At 29.8% G+C, this 17316-nt stretch overlaps 1 protein-coding gene across 2 annotated transcripts; it reads left to right on the top strand.

Moving 5' to 3' along the window:
- The first annotated feature begins 8669 nt into the window (after window positions 1–8669).
- LOC114421961 (transcription factor bHLH121) lies at window positions 8670–13236 on the top strand. 2 transcript variants are annotated; one of them, XM_028388109.1, is made up of 6 exons: window positions 8670–8861; window positions 10329–10451; window positions 10679–10816; window positions 11908–12035; window positions 12124–12591; window positions 12668–13236. In XM_028388109.1, exons 3-6 carry the CDS (start codon window positions 10717–10719, stop codon window positions 12818–12820), a joined length of 849 nt encoding a protein of 282 aa, XP_028243910.1. In that variant the 5' UTR covers window positions 8670–8861; window positions 10329–10451; window positions 10679–10716; the 3' UTR covers window positions 12821–13236. The 2 variants fall into 2 exon arrangements, with proteins under 2 accessions (XP_028243910.1, XP_028243911.1); XM_028388110.1 differs by lacking the exon at window positions 8670–8861 and having other exon boundaries at window positions 10310–10451.
- Window positions 13237–17316: the final 4080 nt, after the last annotated feature.

The following is a 17316-nucleotide window of genomic DNA, read 5'->3' as shown; positions in this document are numbered from 1 at the left end:
TGACACGAAAGGAGCCGCCATGCTAACATGCACGTAGATCACGCCGTACTAATATTCCATTAGAATAGAACATTTTATTTATTTATTTTAAGGGGACGTTTATTTTATGAATACTTTTTTTAATAGTCCCAAAAATATGTTTTTTTGGAATGTAATATGGGATGTTATTCTTGACTATTATTAAAAAATGTGTTTGGTTAACTATTAAAATTGGTTGGGATTAATTTTTTATATATCTAGGAATGATTAAAACATATGTTGAATTATTTTTTCCTGAAAATATATATTATAATTACTATAATATTTTTATTATAAAAACTTTCATTACAACCCTTGTTTCATCCTTATGCATGTGTTCGCGATTGAAAGATAAGCAATAATTGCCTATTAAAAAAGAGTATTGGAGGAAAAAGAAAAATTATGGTATAATATAGGAATGAAACTGATGATAGTAAATAAAATTACGGAAACATTAATTAGGTAGAAATTAAATTTCTGAAATTGGAAAATTTTTAAGCATGTATCAAAGGAACAATGAGAGAGTAGTAAGGCAGGGGTTAGTAAGAGAGTATATATGAATTTTTATTTGTGAAGAGACATTCATGTCCTATGAGAATAATTTTTGCCTGCCTCCCTGTCACACTAAATATTGATAGAATGTGAAATTATATCTTTTTCAAGATTAATTTTTTATGATCTCATAACAAATGAGGGATAATTTTTTCTGATCCTGAATTCTCATAAATAACTAAATAGTCCGTGAAACAAATGCCCCTAATAATCAATTTTCTATTATTTTTTATATGTATGAATAAACACAATATTAAGAGTTTATAACATTTATACACTTGTTCAATCAACTAAGTTAAATCCTCTTATTATGCAATATATCTATAGCTTTACCTATGAATTATTATACATACTTAGATATTTAATATTATTTTAATTGATATTTTATAATTTAACTTTACAATTTTATAATTAAAGATTGTCACTTTCAATACAAATAAAATTATATTGCAATTTATGAGATAAGATATTTTGATATCCAAAATAACTTCTATTTAGTGCAATTGTTTATAGTTTGAATTTACTTTTTAAAATTACTTACAAATAATAAATAAAGAAGTAATAATAAATATATAGTTGGTCAAATTTGAATTTTCTTGAGTTGTTGACTTTCACCAATTTTAAATTCTCTAAATATTAATGTCTTTCCATATCTATAAATTTAAACTTCATAATTTGTATTTTACCACAAAATTAGATTAGATTGTATCCGACTTATTTCAAACTAAAACAATTAAGGGGTAAATAAAGAAAATCATTAAAATTATATTGAATAAATTTTCATCAATTCTTGACTTTCATCAATTGTAAATAATCTTGATGTTAATGTCAAATCTTTCTAGATTTCTAAATTCAATTCTTCTTGATTTCTAAACATGTTAATGTCAAATCTTTCGATATTTATAAATTCAAATTTTCTTCAATTGTCGACTTTCATCAATTCTAAATCCTCTCTACATGTTAATATCTTTCCGTATTTATAAATTTAATTCATAAATTTGTATTTTAACCACACTAAATTAGATTAGGTTGCAGACTTATTTAAAAAAAAAAAACAACTAAAGGACAAATAAAGAAAATCATTAAAATCATATTGAACAAAATTTCATCAATTCTAAATGATCTTGATGTTATATGTCAAATCTTTCGATATTTATAAATTTAAATTCTTAAATTTGAATTATAGCATACTGTATATCAATTAAAGCTACTGCGAGATGGACTAAATTATAAATTATAATAATAAGTACCAATGTATTAAAAGTTACTTAGACATATCAATAAAACTTTTATTTTACATATGAAAAAAACCACTTATTTCATCACTGATGGATGTTGATCAACTGGTACGAGGTTGTAGCGATTTGACCAGTGATATTAAGTTCATATGTTTTATACGTAGTTATGTTAAATAGTTGGAAAAAAAAAACTTTATTACTCTCTATAATCCTATTGGTTTGGAGTAAGATGATATTTCGAATAATGTGGTGGTCTATACCAAAACCGTAAAAAACTGAAATATAAAAAAGATTCAGGACTTATACATTAATATATTTTCAATTGTACTTACTATGTGCGATATCAAATGAGTTGTACGAGCATAGTGCCCCACCAGTTGTTCACTCCATCCAACGACAATAACTTTAGTCAACCTACACTACGAGGAAGATGAGTCGCTATAAAACTGTATAGAGATATCAATTGCTCGGATTCGAGATTTGATTCATAGGTGTCACTGACTTTCATGTTGATGGCTTTGAAAATAAGATATGGATTTAGACTTTAATTTAATCTTATAAAATTAATAAAAATTATTTTTTATTTATATAATTTATTTTAATATTATTTTTATTTGACGTGAGATTTTAATATTATTTTTTTTTATGATTAGTCGTTGTGAGATTTTCAATAGAACTTTTTATCTAAGTGTGACAAGATATTTCTTGGATAACTTATGTATGAAACTGCCAACCAACATGGATGAACTCAAGGCACAAGTAGCAGGTTTTATCCAAGTGGGGGAAATGGCGAAGTTTAGAGCAATGTTTAATGTCTGACTACTTATTGAATCGATAAAGTTACTAGTTCAACAGTTCAACTGTGATTAAATCGATAATAATTAAATTATTTTTTTTTATTTTTTCTTCATATAGATATTAAATAGAAGTATAATAGTACCTAAATTTGTATATTTTGTCCCACTTTTATTATAATAACAAACGCCCCACTCGGCCCTCTATCTACAAGGACCACAACAAAATTGTCCGTCATATATTTGTATATTCACTATATTCAATATTGTTCTTTATTACCCACACTTTATAAGCAAAAAAAAAATCATTATAACATGTCTATCAATTGCACACCAAAATTCAAAATAGTAAGATACAGTGCAGTAATTTTTATATATATTGCCTTATTTGCTTAACCTTATAAAAAAATATTATTTTTTATCAATTCTGACTGTCATATAAGATGACCTCACGTATAGGAGACATGAAAGTAAGAAGGAGCACCAGTTATAAGTTGATGGATGGAGATGACCTATATATAGTGAAGGGGAATTTGACAACAATTGAAATGCACATTATGCTCGAGTCCTAACTGATGCAATGAACTAAAAGTATAAGCTTAATTTCCAAAGACAGGTTCCCAATTTAGTCTCAATGTATTGATGCTTAACTGCAAAAGAAAGATAGCAGAGAAAATGAAGCAAATACTTAATAGCATTTTTTTTTTAGTGGTTAACAATAGTTTACTGTATTAAGATGTGAATCATGTAACTCAAACTTAAATACCATAGCCAGAAGCGAACCAAAAGTATGGAAATAGAACGTACTATTGTTTTGACTCTAGGTCCTAGGGCTATTCTACTTGGCCCACCATAAAGGTCATAGGACTTTTAACCTACCTAACGAGTGGGTTGAAAAGCCGCCAACCCACAAAGCCCCTTAATACGGGGCAAGGGTTTTAGAATTCAAACAAGTTTTAAAAAAATTGAATAAAATTCACTCACTTAAAGCATACAGAAGGAAGAAGAGAACTAATTTATCATTATTGTGAACCAGTCAAAATACATGATGTGCATATCATATATATGCCTACAAAAGCTTATTCTACGTCCTTACGCTTTTTAAGTAGAGTACTTGATATTCCTAATATAAAACATCTAATAAATCTATATATGCAAATAATACTTTCCAATGACTTTTTCAATTAAGACAAAATTTGAGTCCAATTTTTCATAAAATATAAGTATTTTCCAAGGGGAAAAAAACTTAAACCCAGATAGAAAAGTAACACAAACCAACAAACAGGCAGAACAAACTCATTATTGCCTTTAAGGTTATTGATGACATTATATGAAAGATTAAAATATGTTTTGTCCCTTGAATTTGAGGTTTGTTATTTTTAGTCCCTCAAATTAAAAAGTTTATTTTTAATCTTTCACATTCATGAAATGCTTTATGTAGTTTTTTTTCTGATTGATTTTTCAGTTTGAATGCATAATTTGTATTATTTTTTTTTACTGCAGGAGGGATCAAGAAAAAAATTACAAATTTAAAGAGACTGAAGAAATACAAGTTTTAAATTAAAAAACTAAAATAATAGAACCCCCTTAAGGTTATTGATGACATTATATGAAAGACTAAAATATGTTTTGTCCCTTGAATTTGAGGTTTGTTATCTTTAGTTCCTCAAATTAAAATTTGTATTTTTAGTCTTTCACATTCATGAAATGCTTTTATTTAATTCTTTCTGATTGATTTTTCAGTTTGAATGCACAATTTGTAATGTTTTTTTTTTTTTTTTACTGTAGGAGGGATCAAGAAAGAAATTTGCAAATTCAAAGAGACTAAAAAAAGACAAGTTTTGAATTAAAAAACTAAAATAATAGAAACCCCCCTCCACCATTTGGGAGACTAAATTAAAAATAAGTATATATGAAATAGTTGTAACGGTCATCAATGTTGCACTTTTGACCATGAATTTTTTTTAGTAATAATTACTAAACTACCAAATATTATTCAAATAATTAATAATGTTATTTATTACATATGGCAGCAGCCATAAAAAATTTTAGCCGTATAGATTTTTTTATCGACAAAACAACTTTCATTTAAAAAGAGGATAAAGAATAGTACTCAACCCTTACTTGCATTTTCAAGAACAAAAAAACCAATCACAAATTAAGATATCTAAACATTACTCTAATTATATCTTCTTCTCGTCATAGTCGTCAATTGTCTGTGTGACAATGATTAATTAGTTCATTTTATGTTTGAAAAAACTATTGATCAATAGTTTTTGAAAAAGATAAAAACGAAAAGGAGAAGCATTTCCCCATATAACAAAACTTATCCCTCTAAACTCCAGACACAAAGCTATGAGATGAAATTTAAGTGATATCACTAATTCCACTAGCGTCGACTAACAATGATAGTTAGCGATGCAATACTTTCATTAAAAACTATTGATATCACATATTAAAAAAAAATATGTTCACAAAATTAACTTCGATAGCTATGCTATAAAAAAATCATATCCTTCAAATAAAGAATATACTTTCATTGCAGTTCAAAAAAAAAAAAAACTTTCATATGTGTACAAAAACATCAAATGCAAAACTAGAATTTGAAAGTGCATAAATTTAAAACAAGATGTATGAATAAACAACATATAACACTAAATATATTTTTTTTTCATAGCTAGCTAGATGGTCCTACGACACAAAGGACACGTATTATTCATGTTAAGCCACCTTGTTATACAATGTTCATGAAAGATGTGATAGCAAGGGTGGGGCAAGCGAATTGTTATCGTCCCAATCAAAAATTCCTCAAGACAAATGGAACACATCAAGTCTGAAGATTGCTCTGGATTTTCATGAATTCTGATCCTTTCAAGATTTTGAATACTAACTTGATTTGCAAATTCCACTCTTGAAACTCCATTGTTTCCTGTGTTGTGGTTGTCATCATCTAATTCAATGAAATCAAAGATATAAGTATCATCTTCAAGTAATAAATCTATCAAATTAGAGATATCCTCTTCGGTTAAAGTTTCATCATCATTGTTTTCCAAGTTGTTGTGTCCCAAATCCAAAGAATTATAGCTAGCATCATCAACAATTGGCATATGAACCTCCTCGCCTTGAGAATTCAATGCTTGAGTTGGTGCAAATAAAAAGTCAAATAAATCTTGGTTAAAGGGCATTTTTCTTGCTGGAGTAGACGTGATTCACACCAACAAAAAGAGAAAAATACGCTAAGAGTAGAGTGAAAGACTGATGATACTAGAATTGACAAAAGTATTATTATATATAAGGGTGCAATGATTTGATCTATCTGATTGGGCATCCTAATTTATCTTTGGGGCGCATTTGATGATCATCAACATAATACATTTACCTTTTCTATGTGTGTGTACCAATATTCCTTGTAATCCTTTGACCACAATAAATGTTGAGGCTCATAAGATAGATATGGAGGCTCCTCTTAAATTCTAACAAAATATTAATTTTCAAAGGAACAAGAGAAAAGTAAATTTTACAATCTTTTCTTGTTAAGCATATTAGTAGTATTTATAAATCAATCTAAATGGAATTTATGCATAGCTTTACCTAGGAATTATTATGCTTAGAAATTTAACATTGTTTTTTATTTTTCATTTTTAATTTAAACTTAACAATTTTTATATTTTAAAGAATATAACTTTTGATTCAAATTAAATCATCTTTTAATTTATGAGTGATAATATATTTTGACATATATCCAAATTAACTTCTATTTTGTTCAACAATTATATTTATATTTTGATTCAAATTAACTTCTGTTTTGTTCAACAATTATATTTATATTTTGCATTTATTTTTTAGAATTCTTTACCAATAATAAATAAAGAAACAAAAATAAATAACAATAGTTGAGTCAAATCAAACTTTGTTCGGTCGTTGACTTTCACCAATGCTAAAACCTTTAGATTTAATGTCAAAATCTTTCCATAATTATAAATTTAAAATTGATAATTTTATATTTTACCAAACTAAATTAGATTAGATTTTTTTTACTAGAAATTAAAGATGACATCAAGGAGTTTATAACATTCACACACTCTACTCATCTAATTGAGTTAGACTCATGGTAAATTATATTAGATTCAATTAGACTTAAACTTAAAACCAAATATATAACATCTTGTTTTTCATAAAAAAAAAATAATTAAAATAAGGATTTCATAGTATTAAAAAATAATGAGAGTAAAATGATGTTTTAATTGATTATTTATTTAATGAAAGAGTGAAATAGAATATTTTTTTATAAAGTAAGAAAATAAATATAAATAAAGTAAATATTAAATTCAAACTATAAATAGAAATATATTAGGTCAATTTTTACATTTACGATAGGTTCCTACACTCTTTTCTTTCCAAGTTCGTTTTCCATTTATATATTAGGTCAATTTTATATATTTTTTCCATTTATATACATGTTGGGTAGAGAGTGTCACTAAATCAATTAAAAGATAAATAAAGAAAATGTTAAATTGTTGCAAAATCGACAATTTTCATCCCTTTGCTTTTATTTGCAAAACTGGTTCCCAACAATTTTGATCTCTCCCTTAAATTGCTTCTTTTGACGGTCAATGTATTAACGTTGAACAAATAATTAGTGATTTAACACACTTATTTTTAGTTTATTAACAATTAAATATGATTAATATCCCTATCTTATATGTGAACCCTAAATTTATGAGAATGATTGTAAGACCGTGATTGACATAATAACAAATGTAACAAGTGGTGTTTCTGAACTTCATGCTATCTTGGCTAAGTGTAGATCTATTTTATCAACCTTTCCAAAGTCTAGGTTGAGTTTTGTGAGGAAACAAGCAAAGCATGTTGTACATACTCTTGCAAAGGCATCACGATTTAGCGCTTGTAGCCAATCTTTTGATCTATTCCCATTTGTATTCAATCATTGCTATGGAATGAAATGAAGTAATGGTTGTTCCTTTCAAAAAAAGAATAATTGGATTCATTAACTTGTCTATATTATTTTAAAGACACTAATTAAGAACTAGAAAAAAATATATTTAGTATGAAAATTATAGGAGAGAAAAAAAAACATGAATAACACAATTTTTTATCTTCAAATAAAAACATTTATATTTTAAATTCCTGTTAGTATTTATTTATTTTTAATTAGGTCCCGAATGCTTGTAAGAAAAAAGAAAATCACAATTGAAGTACATCATACTTTCCTACACCAAAATTTTTCGGCTAAATAACAAATTTAATCTTTTATCTTTTTTATGTTGAATTTAATCCTTTATTTTTTTAAAAAAATTATTTTAATTTTTTATGTTTTAAAAATTATTCACTTTAATCCTTTTCATCTGGGCTGTTACATTCAACGTTTTAAAAAAGTTCGGGTTAACACTTTTTGATTGTTAAAGGCTTCCAATAATTGTTTTAGTTTTTACAAAGTATTTTGTTGCTTCGTAAATCTCCTTTTCTTTTTTTTTTCTCCATTCTTCTTGCCACAACAAATTCTCCATACTCGAACCTTCTAACCACAGCCATCCTAAGTTCAAATCCCTCTTCTTCATTGAACATGTCGTAAGCCTATTGGGGGAGGTAAACTCATTGCACTTAACAACACAACAAGCAAATCACATTAAACACCAAAAATACCTCCTCCACAAACCCATTTTTCCCATAACCAGATGGCAAAAAAGACCAAGAAACCGCATTTGGTTCAGAACTTCCGTCTGGGATACAAACCCAGGCAAGGTTGGGGAAGGGAATGCGGTGGCAAAGAGGAAATGTCATGGGTGTGAAAAAGGCTATGGTAAAGAAAGTGATTCTTTTAGGTTGCAATACTTGAGAGGAAGGAGAAGAGAGAAGACGAGGAGGAAAGAGAAGGAAAAAACAAAACTTACAGTTTGTGGCCATTTGTAGCTACTAACACTATTGTAGTATCAAAATGAATTTTTTAAAAGATAAAGGACTGAAAAGATAAATAAGATAAGTGACCATTTGGCCAAATTTTTCTCATTTCAATATCCTAGCAGTCCTTGGATTTCAAACTCTAGGAAAAGAGATAATTGGAGAAATACGACAGCACGAATCCGTCGTTTCTTCAAACCGAAACGACAAGGCGATAAATTACCGTTTCGCTTTCCCTTTCTTTCTTTGAGAAGGCGTCGTAACAGAACACGACGACTCCTGAAGGAAGTGGGCAAAAATTGAAGATAAGGATCAGTGGCAGAGAGAGATAACGAACAAGGTAAAATCCCTCACGTTGAATTGTTCTTTCATTCTTCACTTCCCTTTTTGTGAATCCCTTTCAACAAATTGAAGTTTTTTATTCCAATTCTGTGTGCAAATTTTTGGTTTACTATGTTGTCTCCTTCGAAAGTTTCCGTCTTTATCGAATAATTGACGTGGGTTTTGGTTCTGTTGCTAGCTATGCTACCTTTCTGATTTTCGATTTTCTTGAAAAAGGAATTCTAGGGATTTTACTTTGTAATGGTAATTGTAGTCTCTACATGCATCCATTCAAAATTTTGAGAAAGAAAAAAATGTTATTAGACATTGTTTGTAAAATATTGAAATTGCATATTTGAATTTCGTTTTACTGGTAAGTAAGTAATACACTGTTACATCATATGTGTGTATGTAAAATATTAAAAAAAAAACGTAGGCTTTGTAGTGGATGCTCTAAAAATGAAGGAAAGTTTTGCCTAAAGAAAGCCTGTGATTAGTTCTAATAGCTTTGCATTGGAAAGCAAAATAAATGGGAGCTATGAGAAGAAAGCAGTTTGGGGTATATGATTAAGCAGCTGTGGAAGATTCTGAATGAGACTTTACCAAATTGTTAAGATACTTTGGATCATTGAGCATGATGTAGTATCTTTTACTTAAATGACAGGATCTTAGTTAATAGTTGCTAACTCAAATTCTAAAATTTCCCAAAAATCCTACAATTTAATTGTTCTTACAAACTTGGAAAGTAGTATTTTGAAAGGGAAAGTATTAGGAGGATCAAAGCATGCTGCCCTGCTAATTTCCAAGAGGATGGGATAAGAAAATTAGGAATTACCCTCTATCCCTCTGTAGATCAATTATTGAATGTGTTTGACTACTTGCCTGTGTGTAGGTACTGCATGCACCCTTTATATATTGTTAAGCTCCTCTTAGAGCAGAAGTAGATACCTGATGTTGATACATAATATGAGTGCTAATAGTTTGCTAAGCTTGGGGGGATCTTAGTTTAATGTTTACTGTTTAGTGTTTGATTTTTACTGCTTTTAGCACACGAATAACAAAATCATTAAAAAAAATTACTTTCTCAGATCTGGTTTTGTCATTTGAAAGAATGCAATAATGGGTCATCCTATGCCCTTGTTGAGAATTTTAGATATTGGATGGAGAAAGGGTCAAGGTTCAAAATATGGAATCAGACTGATATAACTCGCAACATTCATTAACATTGCTCTCGTTGTTTATCCAGTTTTCATCATGTCAGCATTTGTGTGATGTGTCCATTCCTAGAAAATTGGTCACACGCACACACAACACTTTAAGAAAATCATATATTTCAAAGTAATATACAGTGGATTTTTGTAGTAAGGTTATTTTATGTTAATGTTAGGCTAACAACATGTGTTTGATGGGAAATTGATTAGCTATTGCTCTGTTAGGCATCTGAAGCTGTATATTTTGATTTACAAAATTTTCTGTTCAACCTCAGCTAGCTATTTGGTTATGTTACTCAAAGGATTTACATATTAATCTTCTGCTGACTTCTGCTGAGTACAAAATTGAAAGCAAACAAGTTTTGGCTTCCAAAAGTACAAGACTACGAGTTGATAAGGTAGTTACTATGATTGATCTCCATTAACTTCTGTTGCAGTTATAATTGGTCCCTCTTGATCATAAAATGTGTTGGAATTAAATTTTTTTATTGATGGCTTTTGAACATGACAACGATTACCCCCTTAAAGTAAATGAGTTGCATTTTTCTTTTATAATTTTGGTTTTCTTATCCTCAAAAGCTGAAATCAATGATTTAACTATTGCATAAATTGTTCTGCTATTCAGAACATATTCATCTACTGCCAAAGGCCTGAAGTTGAACCATGGATTGTTCAGCTGCAAGAAAAACACAAAAGGCTGACCGTGAAAAGTTAAGGAGGGATCGACTCAATGAACAATTCGTAGAACTGGGTAACATTTTAGGTAAATCAAGTTTCACCTTCTCACATTGGAAATTTATAGATACTGGTATTTATATAGTATAGAACTAGTAGGGGAATTCACAGAAAGAAATTACTGATTACAATTGAAAATTACTGAATAATATGGATGCCAAAATGAAAGAAAAAAATTAGAAAAGCAGTGTTTCCTCTGACCTGTGACTACAGCCTTCCTGAATCTATCCAATACACGTTTACATCCCCTTTCTTTCATTTTCACCTTCCTTTTCTGATTCTAGCTCCACCTCTCCAATGAAAAATAAGAAAAAATGATTATACTGCTGAAATTTATTTATATTTTGAACTTTTAATGTATTCTATTGCTGTTGCAGACGTTCTGATGATATATATAACAAGGTTGTCCTACATTAAATAGTGTCTTAATAACTGAAGCATTGTAATTTGTAATAACAGTGCCCATATTTTTTTTTTGGTAATACAATTATTAGCAATGGCTTGGATTTTGCTTTTTCATTCACAAATTTAGAATTCTCTTCTTTTTATTTTCTTCAAACAGCTCTCTTCTTTGTCCTCCACCCTTTCTCTCCCTTACACTTGCCTGCCCCGGAGAGAGTAAGCTGTTTAAAGCTTAAAATTTCATTCTTTAGAGTTTAGATTGATTTATTATTTGGATTGTGAACTATTTTGCACACACTCATGCAGTATTTGCTTTGGAATTATTACAGCAAGATCTGGCCTGTTTATTTTAGATCTAGGGGCAATTGATGTGTATGAATTATCCAATATTTTAAATGTAGTGTTCTGGTTTTCCTTGCCTAGTGTACTTGTTTGTCCTTAAAGTACTTTAATGCCGCAGTTGTCATTTTTTCTTTTCTAAAAGGGGAGTCTTTCTTTGGATTTTCATATTTGTATAACATTTAAATTTAGTTTTTGAATTACCTGATTAGAGTTTTAATTATTTTAAGCTACATGTAGCATGTAGCATGTAGTAGACGTTACATGAGCATTTACATATGCTGATAATTTGTATCAAATACCTGTTTTTAATGCTAAGAACTGATACAACAACAATTCTCTTAAATCACTCTTTGCTGCGGTGATTCTGAAATGCAGACCCTGATAGGCCCAAAAATGACAAAGCAACCATTATAGGTGATACAATTCAATTGCTGAAGGACCTAACTTCTCAAGTTAGTAAACTCAAAGATGAATATGCTACGCTAAATGAAGAATCTCGTGAGGTAATGTTTTCTCTTCTTGCTTTGATGAAGACACTTTTGGGAATTAAAATAATAAAGGAAATAATTTATCTTTCATTCATTTTTTTAGTTGACTCAGGAGAAAAATGATCTCAGGGAAGAGAAGGCATCTCTTAAATCTGATATTGGCAACTTGAATAATCAGTATCAGCAGCAGCTGAGGACCATGTTTCCATGGACTGCAATGGATCATTCAGTTATGATGGCTCCACCATCATATCCATATCCAGTGCCAATGGCAGTACCTCCTGGTCCAATTCCCATGCAGCCATACCCCTTCTTTGCTAATCAACATCCTGCAGTCATCTCCAACCCCTGTTCAACTTATGTTCCTTATTTAGCCCCCAATACGATTGTTGAACAACAATCCACCCAGTACGTATCCCCTCCACTACATCCTTGTGGTCGGTCCAATGTGTCAGGAAAACAAGAGTCCAAGAGCAAGTCATCCAGGGAGAGCAAGGCTGAAAAGAATGAGGATTCTAATGATGTCACTACAGACCTCGAGTTGAAGACTCCTGGGTCTTCTGCTGATCAGGTTAGTGTTGTTTTCCAAGGATATCCCATGATAGAAGATGCATTGGATTCAAGTTGCGTGTGTCTCTGGTTTGCAGGATTTATCATCCAGACAAAGAAAATCCAGCAAGTTGTCAAGGAGGGAAAGCAGTTGCACAGAAGGAAGTTCATTAGGTAGGTGTTCTTCTTCTCGCAGTGTTCAGGACAGCTCATCGAGCAGTGTGGCGGCAAGCAGAAAGGATAATGAATGAAAAAGTAGACAAGTTAGTCAAGTTCTCGTGCCTTGAAGCCGCTGAAATTTTTCATTGTGCATCTGCTGCTACTCTGGAGGTGTAAGTCATTCTGTTCTAATCCCAAAATAAAAGTCACTTCTGCTATCTCTTCCTGACCAAGAATTTGGTCCAAGTAGGTTTAAATCTTACATAATTTAAGCATAAACTTCCCCTTTTGGGGGAAAAACTTGAAATTTCAGCTGGAAAATCACCAAATTGACCAGTGTGGCTATCGTGTAGGTTTGTAAACTCTTTCATAGTTGTTAGAATGCATGATTCGATACAATTCAGCAAGCTAACAATTTGTATCATGCAATGAATTGTCGATGACTTTGATCTGTACAATACTTGCATTAATTGATGATATCAATGCAATTTCATATAGTCAGTACAAATCACTCAAGTCTGAAACTCATTATTTGTGTTGCTAATTCTCATCAAAGAAATTGGAAAGTCAAAATAAACACAGATTACTAATTCTCTTGATTATTCCGTTGTTTTCTTCCTTCTTGTGAAACCAGGGGCTTAGCAAATATTTACTCACTCTGTACTTCATTTAACTATTTCATTTCTCTATTTTTATTTACTGCTTGTACAATCGAGATTCTGCACAAGTTCTCGCTCATACAATATATGCACCTTATTTGGCTACATGCACCTCACTCAATATTATGTGGCTCCTAAAGGCAACGAAAAAACGGAAGAATGTGAATTGAGAACACTGTATTGTCCAATGTCCACAATGTGAGTGCACTTAGGATGTTAACAATGTGAGAACCTTGTCCTTGACCACAAAATCTCTTAAAAGACCCATATATGAATAAAAAAAATGTTAACAATGCATTTTTTTTCCCAATATTCTCTTCAAAACATTTTTGTATCATTGACTGAATTATTATATTTGGGTCTAAGTAATTAGAGTATGAGCCCGGGTTATTTAGTAGCTTCTGCACAACATTTACACAATAATAATGTTTTTACCAAAAACAAAAATTAATAAGAGTGTGGTTATAATTTCACCTACTATGAGTATAATCTAGACGCCGAATAGTGTTATGTGTTAAATAAACCACGTGGTAGCAAGAGAAAGGGAGCCCATAGATATTGATCATGAAGTATATAAGGGCCAATTATATCCAATAAGTGTTTTTTAGAAGAAGAAAAAATCATAAAAGTAAAATTCAAGTCTTGCGTTAGGGTTTTCTAGGTTATGATTCTTGTTACTAGACAAGGATGAAGGAGTGAATATAATTGGCCTTCAATTCGGTTGGTAAAAATTCTTTTAGACCATTCTAACATATTGTTAGCCAGACCGAAGAATAACACGTTAAAAGTGAAAAGTGAAAAGTGAAAAGAGATGAAGAGTTAAGAAGAATATAATGTTTTTTTTGGTGCAATAATATTTTATTTTGGTGTAAGAAGAATATAAAGTTTACCAATGAATTGATGACACAAAGGCGTAATTTTAATATGAAGAACTATATTATGTGATATGATGAAAAGTTAATTTTGGTATTTTGGTCCTTCGAAAAAAAAAGGTTTTTCACACATTTCAAAACGATAAATTATCGACACTGATTTTTTTTTATCTTTTAGAAACAAATTAGTTTGAATTATATTTACATGTTAAAATACTACTGTCTTCCCTCAATGTAGTAGTCCTAAGCTCTTTTTTTTGGTGCGGAATGTAGTCCTAAGCTTCTTATGTATAGGTAAATACAAGAAAATGGAACTAAAATTAACACACGTAGTACTGAAAATAATCTGCTTTACCGATAGCCGTTTAGATCCAATTGGATTGGTTAATCTTGTTGAAAAAGCCAAAAAGAAAAGTAAGTTTCACCTACAAGTTCGTTTTTCTTTCTGAAACTGCAGGGTGATATGAGGAAGTAAGTTTAAGATTCACTTTGATAGGATGCCACCTTTATCAGCCTTTAGGTGTGTAGAAATGTGGCAATGATAATCATCCATTGTTCTCACCCTTGTTCATCAAGAAAAAAGACATTTTGATCAGATAAAAGTGACACTCAAAGAATATATGCCAAAGCCAACCTAATATCTGAAGCAACAGAAGCACGTAATCTATTATATAAACCTAGGACAAACCTACTACTAGTGTGTGTGCTTATGATACAGTTTAGTTCTGCATATTTCACTGGGTGAGAAAAAAAAATAAGAGAAGGAAAATGGGGTGGTTCTATCCAAAAAAGAGGAGTGTAGAAGGATACACAAGGCAGAACATGACCACTGCTGTTTCTCCTTCTCCAAATTTCCATTTGGTTGTGATATTTGGCATTGTCTTTAGCTTATTGTGGCTCTCAAATTACACAGCCATTTACCTTCAGTTTCTCCTCATGCTGTCTCCCATACTTGGGATTCTCTTCTTGATTTCATATTCAACTACTTGTGGTGGAAGGCTCAACTTTAGTTTCACACGTTTGAAGAATGTGGTGTCTCATGGAACGTAGCCATATCTTGCTGCTGATACTTCTGATGTGGTGTCTCATTGGTTTCTTGGACCTCTTTGGAGATATTAAGTATATTGGTGTGTGTTGTTACTACAAAGGTTGTTTATTAAGCTTGTATTTCAGCTTTTGTTGGAAAATTTATTTATTTTTGTTCACATTCTCTCTCACAAAGCTTATTATTAAGTGAGAACATGTTTTCATGAGAAGAATTTTTTACCATACACCCGTAATGAATAGTCGATTTTATTTTTAAGGAAAACAATCTTAATCATTCATGCAAAAACTATATGGTCATCGTGATCATTATCTAGTGTGTATGCCTACGTGTGAATTAGTTTAGTCCTTTCACTTGTGGAAAACTCAGAACTAATCAGAATTAGTTTTGTTCTTTGATTTGTTAATGAAATTTGAAATATATCAACGGAGGGCAAGTCACTGATAGAAAACCAAGTTGCTATTACAATAAAAATTATTTTAATTCTTGAAAATAAAATACATCAATTTTTTGTTCCCTTTTAGTTCTTGGTGGACGACTAAAATTACTTACACATACATTAAACAGTAATAAGTTATTCTTTTTATTCAAATTTTTTTTCAAATTTCGGATTAAATTAAAGATAAATAGTTGTTTTGATTTTTTTTATGGGCCTTAGAGATACTACTATCTAACCAAATTTCGGGGTCAAATGTGATCCCCATACAGGTCATGAGAATCGTGTGATCATAATCGTTTAACTTAAACTCACATATAAATAGGTCTTAGGTACGAAATTAACTCCAACTCTCATAATCTACTCCCTCTGGAAATGCTTGTAGGTACTCCATAGCCGTTGTGTAAGTCATCTCTTTCGTGCTTAGCCAAATCCACACTATTTCTACCCAACATAATTTGTAAAGTAGATAACACCATTGTTATAACAAAAGACAAAATAAAAATTGAATAAATGAAAATAAACAAAATAAAATTGTTCAAACACGCTAACAATTTAACACATCAACTGAAATATATTTAAGAAATTCTGAAGAAGTAAATTGTTAAAATTAATGCACATGTATAATCTCAATTATTCTCAAAAAATGTGAAATAACATTGTTTGTTATTTTTTTTTCCCCATCTTTGAGCATACATTCATATATCATCCCATCGTCATTCTCATCTTCTAGAAGAATCATTTTTTTTTTACAGAAATAGATTAAATTATTTATCACATAACTAAAAAAAATCATCGATTAGTAAAGAAGATAGTTACGAATGATGATGAAAAAAAAGGACAAAAATAATAATTTGTCGTTTTCCAGTGATTAACTCACCAATGTTTGTCTTCTGATGAGCAGTACTAGTAGTGGATCCACGTTCAAGTGTGTGGAGGCAATTGCTCTCTCAATAAATTTTTTTTACTTGAATATATTCCATATATTTTATTTTTGTCCTCATAAAAATATTGGTATTGTCCCCATGAAACATTTTTTAAAAAAATGAATGTAAAAATCTACAAAAGATAAAAGAGAGAATAAATTGGTAATAATTTTACCATTTTATCTTTTTTAAATTTTGACAATACTGATAATGAAAAAAAATCAAACAATTAAAATAATAAAATATATTTTAAATCTTTGAAGTACAAGTCAAACTTGATTTTAATATTTGTAATTTCATATCAATCAATAAAATTAGTCTCTATACTTTAAAAAAACAAGTGAATTTAGTCCTTTTTACTACTTTTTAAAAGGACAAAATTATTTGTAAAAATACAAGTATTTTACATTTTTTATAATAACATTATGTATATTATAAAAATTTGTAATATTTTTTCTATGAAAGTATACTTCCCTTAATCATTTCTTATGAGATCATTTCAACTAATTAACATCCTTTAAAAAAATTAGTTAATTTAATTAATGAAATTAAATTTATCAATAATTTATAATATTCTTTCAAAATTACCCTTAATTTTTTAAAAATTAATCATCTTTCTCTTTCCACTTTTTTTTTCAAGTAATTGCTAC

The sequence above is a fragment of the Glycine soja genome, chromosome 8 (genome assembly GCF_004193775.1).
Source record: "Glycine soja cultivar W05 chromosome 8, ASM419377v2, whole genome shotgun sequence".
Lineage (NCBI taxonomy): Eukaryota > Viridiplantae > Streptophyta > Magnoliopsida > Fabales > Fabaceae > Glycine > Glycine soja.
Note: the sequence above shows the minus strand (reverse complement) of the source record. Positions and strands in the feature narration are given on the sequence as shown.

What these genes read in the sequence shown, in the direction of transcription:
- LOC114421961 (XM_028388109.1), top strand. Translation starts at nt 10,717, where the DNA reads ATGGATTGTTCAGCTGCAAGAAAAACACAAAAGGCTGACCGTGAAAAG. An exon ending in AGAACTGGGTAACATTTTAG is followed by an intron (nt 10,817 to 11,907) that starts GTAAATCAAGTT and finishes TCTGAAATGCAG; the next exon opens with ACCCTGATAGGCCCAAAAAT. An exon ending in CTGGGTCTTCTGCTGATCAG is followed by an intron (nt 12,592 to 12,667) that starts GTTAGTGTTGTT and finishes TCTGGTTTGCAG; the next exon opens with GATTTATCATCCAGACAAAG.